Source organism: Taurulus bubalis (assembly GCF_910589615.1).
Source record: "Taurulus bubalis genome assembly, chromosome: 14".
NCBI classification, from domain to species: Eukaryota; Metazoa; Chordata; class Actinopteri; order Perciformes; family Cottidae; genus Taurulus; species Taurulus bubalis.
The window spans coordinates 1,461,604-1,471,590 of record NC_136602.1 but is presented as its reverse complement, the minus strand read 5'-3'; the positions used below and the strand labels follow the sequence as shown (position 1 = coordinate 1,471,590).

General features: G+C 44.8%; 2 protein-coding genes across 2 annotated transcripts in view; one reads left to right on the top strand and one right to left on the bottom strand.

The window, feature by feature from the left end:
- LOC306746500 (potassium voltage-gated channel subfamily KQT member 5-like) overlaps positions 1 to 1,448 on the top strand; it is a gene marked incomplete at both ends in the record, with an annotated part of 64,851 nt that extends 63,403 nt beyond the window's left edge. The window contains 3 exons of the mRNA XM_079229423.1: positions 145 to 298; positions 1,075 to 1,196; positions 1,434 to 1,448. Coding sequence (XP_079085549.1) covers positions 145 to 298; positions 1,075 to 1,196; positions 1,434 to 1,448 — 291 coding nt within the window. The remainder of the gene's footprint in view (positions 1 to 144; positions 299 to 1,074; positions 1,197 to 1,433) is intronic.
- A 3,035-nt stretch (positions 1,449 to 4,483) lies between these two features.
- Positions 4,484 to 9,987, bottom strand: part of slc17a5 (solute carrier family 17 member 5) — a gene marked incomplete at its 5' end in the record, with an annotated part of 9,946 nt that continues 4,442 nt past the window's right edge. The window contains 9 exons of the mRNA XM_079229719.1: positions 4,484 to 4,677; positions 5,133 to 5,223; positions 5,499 to 5,646; positions 6,208 to 6,340; positions 6,861 to 7,022; positions 7,237 to 7,355; positions 8,415 to 8,501; positions 8,584 to 8,671; positions 9,496 to 9,729. Of these exons, the coding sequence (XP_079085845.1) occupies positions 4,540 to 4,677; positions 5,133 to 5,223; positions 5,499 to 5,646; positions 6,208 to 6,340; positions 6,861 to 7,022; positions 7,237 to 7,355; positions 8,415 to 8,501; positions 8,584 to 8,671; positions 9,496 to 9,729 (1,200 nt within the window). The 3' untranslated portion in view covers positions 4,484 to 4,539. The remainder of the gene's footprint in view (positions 4,678 to 5,132; positions 5,224 to 5,498; positions 5,647 to 6,207; positions 6,341 to 6,860; positions 7,023 to 7,236; positions 7,356 to 8,414; positions 8,502 to 8,583; positions 8,672 to 9,495; positions 9,730 to 9,987) is intronic.

The window sequence follows — 9,987 nt, the reverse complement described above, 5'->3', positions numbered from 1 at the left end:
CCCTCTCTCCCTCTCTCTCTCCCTCTCTCTCTCTCTCTCTCTCTCTCCCCCTCTCTCTCTCTCTCTCTCTCTCTCTCTCTCACCTCCGCCGCCTCCTTCTCAAACTTCTCGATGGTCCTCTTGTCGATGCCTCCACACTTGTAGATGAGGTGCCCGGTGGTGGTGGACTTGCCGGAGTCCACGTGTCCGATCACCACGATGTTGATGTGGAGCTTCTCCTTCCCCATGGCGACGACCGGAGCCGGCTGGGGTCACGAGGGCCGAGTCTGTCGGCGTCACCCGGGGGTGTCGAGTTACGGTCGGGTCGAGAACAGACGACGCGCTGGAAGCAGAGAGAGAAGACGAGTTTTCAAGGGTTCATCGGCCTCTGACAGGCAGACTGATCCTAGACTGAGGCAGAGGATTAGAGACTTGAACCCTGCACCCTCCTGCTGCCATCCATCCATCTCCCCTCCTCCTCCTCCTCCTCTTCTTCCTCCTCCTCCTCCTCCTCCTCCTCCTCTCACCCACACATCACAACAACAAGCCTCTCATGTTTCCCAGGACTCACTTCTCAAGGCACAATCCACCATTTTGTCAGGTCTCCATCCACCGACTGTGCAGCAGCCATTTCTCACACACTGTCGTGCACGCATGCACGCACACACGCACGCACGCACGCGCACAGGAAAGTAAACAAGTCTTCTCCTAAATAAGAGGATTTATCTGATCTGCGTCGCGCTGCACCGACGGGCTCTAATCCCGCGGGAGCGCGAACCCGCTTCAACCTGTCCAGGTGAACTCGGATAACATTCACACGCACGCGCGCGCTTAACTCTTCCCTCGCGCATAGCGTCACGGGTCAGCTGCCGCAGTGCGCTGTAAATGTGCAAAGTATGATAATATAATAACAGGAAGGTAACAGGTCTCTCTCCGCCATGTTCGCGCATCTGCGGGATGCGTAGGAAGAGCCGTGTGCATCACAACAACAACAACAACAACAACAACAACAACAACAACAGCAGGGAGACTGGGGACGCAGCCGCGCACAAAACACGCATTTAATGCGTGTTTTGTGCGCGGCTGCGTCCCCAGTCTCCCTCTCTGCTGCGCGCACCGCGTCGTACCTGAGAGCTGCGGGTCCGTTCTGGACCGGAGAGGCTGAGGAGGAGACGCTGATCCGGTTACAGCGCGCGGGACAGGCGGCGGTGTGTTGCGTAATTGCGCGCACCCGCGCCGCTGGAGCTCTCACAGCATCCCGACAGAGAAGTGACCGGGAACGAGTTCACCACGGGACGCGAGCGCGCGCACCAGAGCCGCGTTGTTGTTGTTGTTGTAGGAAAGTATCAGAGAGGAATAACGTGCATTATTGGAACTAGAGACATGCTATATTTTATATTAATATATATATGTATAATATCTCTCTAGATATCAGAGTCCGTCTATAAAACCAGGTGGAGGACAAGTGAACCAGCGCCCGTCGCGCGCATCAGGTGCAGCGCCTGTCGCGCGCATCAGGTGCAGCGCCTGTCGCGCGCATCAGGTGCAGCGCCTGTCGCGCGCATCAGGTGCAGCGCCCTCCTCTTCCAGACGCTCCTCTAGTCGGATTAAAACATGAGCCGACTCTGAACTTCTCCTCCTGGTCTGTCCGCGCGCGGGGAGGCGTCACGTGACCTGGAGCGTGTAATTCCACCGTTTGGCCGCTAGTTCACACGAGAGTGAAGTCCTGAAGGATAGATGTGTGTATTCATTTATTCAAGGAGCCATAACTATGGAGGACAGAGCATGTCTTTAATATAAATAAATAAATGCAGGAATAAATAAATAAATGCTTACATAAATGTATGAATAAATACAGGAATAAATAAATACTTAAATGAATGTATAGATAAATTAATAAATACAGGAATACATAAATAGCCCCAGCTTATTTGCATACAAGGACACAGAAATACAGACAGAAATAAATGAAGAAATATATATATATATATATATATATATATACACACACACACACACACACACACACACACACACACAGGAATATGTTATACATATATATAAAAAATATTCCTTTATTTATACATTTATTTATTCCTGTATTTATTCATGCATTTATTTATGTGTACTTAATTTGTGTTCTGTCCTCCATGATATGCTGGTTAAAATAGTCGGTAGCCATTTATAAACTAAATGTACTTTTATTTTTGTAAAAAAAGATATTCAAAGGACTAATTTATTATTTGTCCTATTTGTAATGATGGGAGATGGTCATGTGACAAGAATAACTACACTTGTTAGTGTCATACACATCAAGTTTCACTAGATTTGTTAAAACACACCAGGAAGTAGGTGATGTCTTGAATAAGTAATTCATTCATAAATAAATATTAGAAGTTCTCATGTTGGTGATGAAATAACAACCCGACACAATATCAGATTTGATGTTCTGTATTTGATGAATGAAGTATTTACCGTATTTAATGAAGTGGTTTAAGACATTTTTACAAGTTAAAACTTTACAAGTGTTTCAGTTTCATCGTAAGAAAAAAGTCCCTTTAGCTTTCTGTGAAACATGAAACATAACAATAGAAACTAACGGACCTTTAATCTGCTGGAATAACGCAGAGCATCTGATGATGATGATGATGATGATGATGATGATGATGATGATGCTTGTTTACACAGAATCACAAACAAATGTTTCCCTTGTTTTTCCCTTCTATCGTCATAAAGATACAGTTTTACATTCATGTGCAAACTTCATGGAAAAAAATACATATCTGATCACAAAAAGACAAAGAACTACTTATTCTAACTTCTGGAGAATTGTGCTATTGTGCTATAAACATATACTATAAAACAAAAGAAAAAACATCCTTTTAAACCTTGTGAGACAGAAGATTCCTGAGAATTGACACAGAAAAATAAACTGTAGAATAAACGTGTAAAATAAAAGTGTAGAATAAAATAAAAGTGTAGAATAAAATAAAAGTGTAGAATAAACGTGTAAAATAAAAGTGTAGAATAAAATAAAAGTGTAGAATAAAATAAAAGTGTAGAATAAACGTGTAAAATAAAAGTGTAGAATAAAATAAAAGTGTAGAATAAACGTGTAAAATAAAAGTGTAGAATAAAATAAAAGTGTAGAATAAACTTGTAGAATAAAATCAAAGAGTAAAATCAAAGAGTCCACTGGAGCCTCTTGAAAGAACTTTTCTCTTCTTAGTGTTAAAGTGAGAATAAATGACCCGTCTCTCACCAGCTGCTGCCTGAAGTAAACAAGACGCCTGGTGGACAACAACAACAACAACAACAACAACAACAGATGCTCATTGTGCAAAAGCAATCCCACAGAACTAAACAATAAACGGTTTGAGTGAAAGACGAAGAGCTTTCCCCTTGAAGGCGTTTCCCCAGACGCTGTTTGTGCGTTCTGTGCAGTTTCAACGTCGTCTGAAGGAAATAAACAAGTTTGGGACGACGTTTCCCTTTTTACATCACATAGTTTGGCAAACTATTTAAAAACACTTCAAAACAACGTATTGGCCCTTTAAAGAATCCGTCTGAGCTCAGACTTATGGCAACTAGTCAAGAGGATTTCTGACGACTTCTCGAAATACAAATATTATAAAAAGCAGAAGCGTCCTGGAGGCAGAAATAACAATGGAGCCCGATGGATACAAACAACACCACCGTTAGCGTAGCGTAGCTCACGGTGGAGACCCGCAGATACAAACACCACCGTTAGCGTAGCGTAGCTCACGGTGGAGACCCGCAGATACAAACACCACCGTTAGCGTAGCGTAGCTCACGGTGGAGACCCGCAGATACAAACAACACCACCGTTAGCGTAGCGTAGCTCACGGTGGAGACCCGCAGATACAAACAACACCGTAAACCTTTGATAGACGTTACTGTGATTATGTTCCAGTAAAATAATGAATTAGAGCCTTAATATCAGACATGACTAAACAATAATGAACCTTGTTGGTGAAGTTTAAGTCGCTTCAGGCTTTAACTTCATGATTCATATTTATGTTTAAAATATGAATCATTTATAGTTAAAAACTGTCAAACTGAAACAACGTGTTGTAAAAAATTAGTTTATACGAAAAGAAACTCATTTTTTTACATTTTGTCTTTCATATACTGAACATAAAGTTGATAACCTGCATCAAAACAAACTTCTTCTTCTGTGGTCGTTTGCTCTGTTCAATTATTAATTTTTGCCTCCAAGAAATATTCACTTTGCTAAAAAAAAATAAATGAAAAGGAAGGTTTTTATGGCGGCTCCTCAGAGGCTCATCGGCACGTCTCTCTGAATTACCCGTTGAATAAGCGACGGCGCCCGCGGCGTGATGGCGTCCGGGCCTCGGTCTGCATGCACGTAGGCGGCGTGCACGCCGGCCTCAGTCTGCGTGCACGTAGGCGGCGTGCACGCCGGCCTCAGTCTGCGTGCACGTAGGCGGCGTGCACGCCGGCCTCAGTCTGCGTGCACGTAGGCGGCGTGCACGCCGGCCTCAGTCTGCGTGCACGTAGGCGGCGTGCACGCCGGCCTCAGTCTGCGTGCACGTAGGCGGCGTGCACGGCCCAGGGCTGCACGTCGCCGCGGCCGAACACGGCGTAGAACGCCGCTCCGAACAGGTTGATGGCGGCGGCGATGTAGAACACGCTCTGCCACTCCTCGATGGTGTTCTGCAGCAACACAGACAGTTCAGTTTAGACTCATTACGCAATGCATTCTGGGAAACATCTGGATGGTATTTACAGAAAAACGTCCAGTCAAAGTTTAACCATTTCTTTTGTTACTTTCTTGGTTTAGCAAAATAAAATATATCCCTCTAAAAACGTCTTTTACACCAGAATAATGTATTTTTTTCTGGTGTTTTAGAAGATGACGTCATCGGTTAATTGACTTTTTCAATCTTAGCCTGCTGTTGATGATCTGAATGACCACATCGTTTGTCCCTTTACACCACCAGTTTAAGGAGGTTTCTGCTTCATAAAGGAGCACATCGCCCCCTGGTGGCCAAACATGAACGCTGATCCTCACCGACTGATCCGATTAGGTCACGTCCAACAAAAAGAGGCATAAATAAAACTTACACTTGGGACATAACTCACTGAGTTATGTCTTTAAACTGACTTACGTGTTTGGTGAGCGCTCTGGCTATGACCGGTCCCACCATGCCGGGAATGGTGGCAAAGGTGTTGGTGATTCCCAGGAGGATTCCAGCATACCTTAAAACACATCAAGTATTATTATTATTACTATTACTATTATTATTATTATTATTATTATTATTATTATTATTATTATGTCTCAATCTCTAGTTTCAAGTCTTCTTCAATACAGCATGATGTTCATTTAGTAAATTATGGTCATTTAGAGTCAAACAGACCATAAAGCAGGGGATGCTTTAGGGGCGGAGCTAACAGAAGATTGACAGGTCTCGTATACGGCGTCTCTACGTCACAAATAAACAAGATGGCGACGCAGCTCGCCGTTAACTCACGACGGCGCGATGTCGAGGTGGTTGATGTTGAAGCCGGAGGCCGAGACTCCGCCCAGAGCCGAGGAGACGGTGAGGAACGCCACGGCCAAGACGAAGTCACAGCCGGTGAACCCGACCGCCACCAGGAACACGGCCGGCCCGACCATACCTGGCACCGCATGATTTATTCAGTATTATTATTATAAATGGAAAAGAATATACATTCAAAAATATAGAAACAAATTCTAGAAAAATAAATATATAGTAAAAAATACTAAAATATTTTTAAAAAAGTTACAAATTACAAAATCAAATAAATAAGAAAATAATTAATAAATTATACAAAATTATATTTATAATACATATTTTTAAATGTTCAATGTACATGAAAAAGTAGCCATAAAATAATTACAAAATGTAGTTTTTTGTAGTAAAAAAAATACAAAAATATATTTTTTGAAAGTTACAAATTACAAAATATCAAAATACTAAATTATAAAAAATAAAAAGTTACCAATTCTTAAATTATATATATTTTTTAAATGTTCAATGTAAATGAAAAAGTAGCCAGAAAAATAATTACAAAATAAAAAATAAATATCAAAATACAAATTATAAAAAATAAAAAAAGTTTAAATTATAAAAATAAATATATATTTTTAATTATTTTTTAAATTGAAAAGTAGCCAGAGTGTAAAAACGTGTCCTAAGGCGCAGGGTGAGTCCGTACCGACGAGGGAGAAGCCCTTCCTGACGGTGGCGGTGCGGTAGAGGCAGCTTTCTCTCAGGTAGTCGGCCAGCTGGCCGCTGAGGACGGCCGTCACGGCACAGCCGAGGTACGGGAGAGCCGACAGCAACCCGTTCTGAACATTATATATAATATACAAGTCACCAAAGTCATGCATAACACATTGAAATGTCTAAAACCACCATGACATGTTGTGGTCTCGTATTATCACAAAGGTTCCCTAATGAAGGCAACAGTGCGTTGCATTGGTCTCTTATCAGTACCGGACCCTTCACTAGAGTCCTCCTAGATGAGCTCACCTCACCTGGATCCTAAGTACCGGACCCTTCACTAGAGTCCTCCTAGATGAGCTCACCTCACCTGGATCCTAAGTAGCGGACCCTTCACTAGAGTCCTCCTAGATGAGCTCACCTCACCTGGATCCTAAGTACCGGACCCTTCACTAGAGTCCTCCTAGATGAGCTCACCTCACCTGGATCCTAAGTACCGGACCCTTCACTAGAGTCCTCCTAGATGAGCTCACCTCACCTGGATCCTAAGTACCGGACCCTTCACTAGAGTCCTCCTAGATGAGCTCACCTCACCTGGATCCTAAGTACCGGACCCTTCACTAGAGTCCTCCTAGATGAGCTCACCTGCTGGATGCTGAAGCCCAGCACGTCGTTCATGTAGGTGGGCAGCAGGGTGAGGAGGGTGTAGAAGGTCCAGTTGTAGGAGAAGTGAGCCACGACGATGGCCCACAGCGGCCCGGACGTCAGGATGGCCCTCCAGGGGATGTGGCCCGCCGAGCTGGACAGCTGGACAGGAAGTAGAAGAACCTTAAAACCACCAGAGACTTAAACTAACCACACACATTACTGATTTCATCAATGGAGTCTTAGAAGAGACTTCCTACAATGTTCAAGACAAGCAAAGAAAAGTCTTTCTATAAGGCTATAAAACCTGAACCCGGACCAGGGTTCTGGGTTCTGGTCTCAGGGTTCTGGTCTCAGGGTTCTGGTCTCAGGTTACCTCGTTCTTCAGCGAGCTGGTGATGTAGAGTCGCTCCCGCTCAGAAATCCTCGGGTGAGAGTTCGGACTGTCGAAGGCGAGGAACGCCCACAAGAAGAACCACACGAGGCCGACCGCACCTGGACCCAGACCAGAGGGTTAGTCCTGGTCCTCTATAGACCTCAGTCTAGTCCTGGTCCTCTACGGACCTCAGTGTAGTCCTGGTCCTCTACGGACCTCAGTGTAGTCCTGGTCCTCTACGGACCTCAGTCTAGTCCTGGTCCTCTATGGACCTCAGTCTAGTCCTGGTCCTCTATAGACCTCAGTCTAGTCCTGGTCCTCTATAGACCTCAGTCTAGTCCTGGTCCTCTATAGACCTCAGTCTAGTCCTGGTCCTCTATAGACCTCAGTCTAGTCCTGGTCCTCTATAGACCTCAGTCTAGTCCTGGTCCTCTATAGACCTCAGTCTAGTCCTGGTCCTCTGTATACCTCAGTCTAGTCCTGGTCCTCTATAGACCTCAGTCTAGTCCTGGTCCTCTATGGACCTCAGTCTAGTCCTGGTCCTCTATAGACCTCAGTCTAGTCCTGGTCCTCTGTAAACCTCAGTCTAGTCCTGGTCCTCTGTAAACCTCAGTCTAGTCCTGGTCCTCTGTAAACCTCAGTCTAGTCCTGGTCCTCTATAGACCTCAGTCTAGTCCTGGTCCTCTGTAGACCTCAGTCTAGTCCTGGTCCTCTGTAGACATCAGTCTAGTCCTGGTCCTCTGTAGACATCAGTCTAGTCCTGGTCCTCTGTAGACATCAGTCTAGTCCTGGTCCTCTGTAGACCTCAGTCTAGTCCTGGTCCTCTATAGACCTCAGTCTAGTCCTGGTCCTCTGTAGTCCTCAGTCTAGTCCTGGTCCTCTATAGACCTCAGTCTAGTCCTGGTCCTCTATAGTCCTCAGTGTAGTCCTGGTCCTCTATAGACCTCATGTAGTCCTGGTCCTCTATAGACCTCATGTAGTCCTGGTCCTCTATAGACCTCATGTAGTCCTGGTCCTCTATAGACCTCAGTCTAGTCCTGGTCCTCTATAGACCTCAGTCTAGTCCTGGTCCTCTATAGACCTCAGTCTAGTCCTGGTCCTCTATAGACCTCCGTCTAGTCCTGGTCCTCTATAGTCCTCAGTCTAGTCCTGGTCCTCTATAATAAAACAATGTTTACCGAACACGTAGAAGACGTAGGTCCAGTCCAGGTAGAAGCAGATCTCACCAGACAGCGGGAGAGAGACCACCGTGCCCAGCTGGGCTCCTGCAGGAGAGAGAGGACATCTGATCCCACAGTTCTGTCTGAAGGCTCACAGGCCCAGGTGGACTGTGTGTGTGTGTCTCACCGATGTAGGAGATGGTGAGCAGGCGACTCCTCTCCAGCGGGGGAGCCCACGCCGCCCACATGGCGTACATGGAGGGGAACGTCACGCCCTGGGGACAGAAAGCAGCAGCGTCTCAACGGGAGCGTCTTCCAGCTAGCGGTGCTAACGGTGCTAGCTGGTCTAGCGGTGCTAATGGTACTAGCGGTGATAACGGTTATAGCGATGCTAACCACCTCCGTGTTTCATAAGTGAAGCTTGAGCTACAGACAACAGGCGTGAAGATGTAAACAAAACCACAGTCATGTTTTTGCTAACAGACGAAAGGACGAAGAAGTTTCATCTCTACTGATGATTTATGATTTTATTTTAATGTGAGAAGACGACAAACTGATTTAAAAAGCACAAAATATCTGTTCTGATCCAAGCTTGGGATTTAAAAAGGTAAAGAGAATTCTGTACAGTTTTGTGCTCTATTTCTTATTTCCTTATAATCACAGAAAACAGTAAACAAAAGATCCATAAAGAGGATTCAGGCAGTTTATTAAGTCAGAGATGTTAATTATTTTGTGCACCAGAAATTTTTTTACAAAAGTTGCTTTTACTTTAAAGAACATTTATATTTTAAGAATCAGTAATGACTTAAAAAGCAAAATGTGTAATTCTTTAAAGAATATTTTTCAGTAAATTTACGTGAAAGGAATAATTAGACGATATATCGTTAATTATTGTGTTTGACTCTTCTGCTGATGTTACTCTCAGTACTGTAATACTTAAATATGATTTATTTATGTTTTGATTATGAAGCAGGTCATACACACACACACATACAACACACACATACACACATATGAATATATATATATATATATATATATATATATATATATATATATATATATATATATATATATTCATGAGCATGAGGGTGCCCACCTCTCCGACGCCCTCCAGCACCCTGACGGCGATGAGGTAGCTCGGCCCGAGGTCGGCGGCCACGGGGGTGAGCAGCGTGAAGACTACAGTTCCCAGAATGCCGAAGCCCAGCAGCCACTTGGGGCCGTAGCGGCCGGCCAGGAAGCCGCCGGGGATCTGGGTCAGGATGTAGCCGTAGAAGAAGGAGCCCAGGATCCAGCCCTGGGTCTCCGAGTCCCAGTCGTACACGGCGGCCTGCGAGGGCAGAAGTAAAGTTTATGACCCGTAATATTACAGACGACGTCACGCAACATTCACCTGGAGGTCGCCTTGTTCGGTCTGGAAGTGAAGGAACACGTCGTGAAGTGAAGGAACACGTCGTGAAGTGAAGGAACACGTCGTGAAGTGAAGGAACACGTCGTGAAGTGAAGGAACACGTCGTGAAGTGAAGGAACACGTCGTGTAGTGAAGGAACACGTCGTGAAGTGAAGGAACACGTCGTGAAGTGAAGGA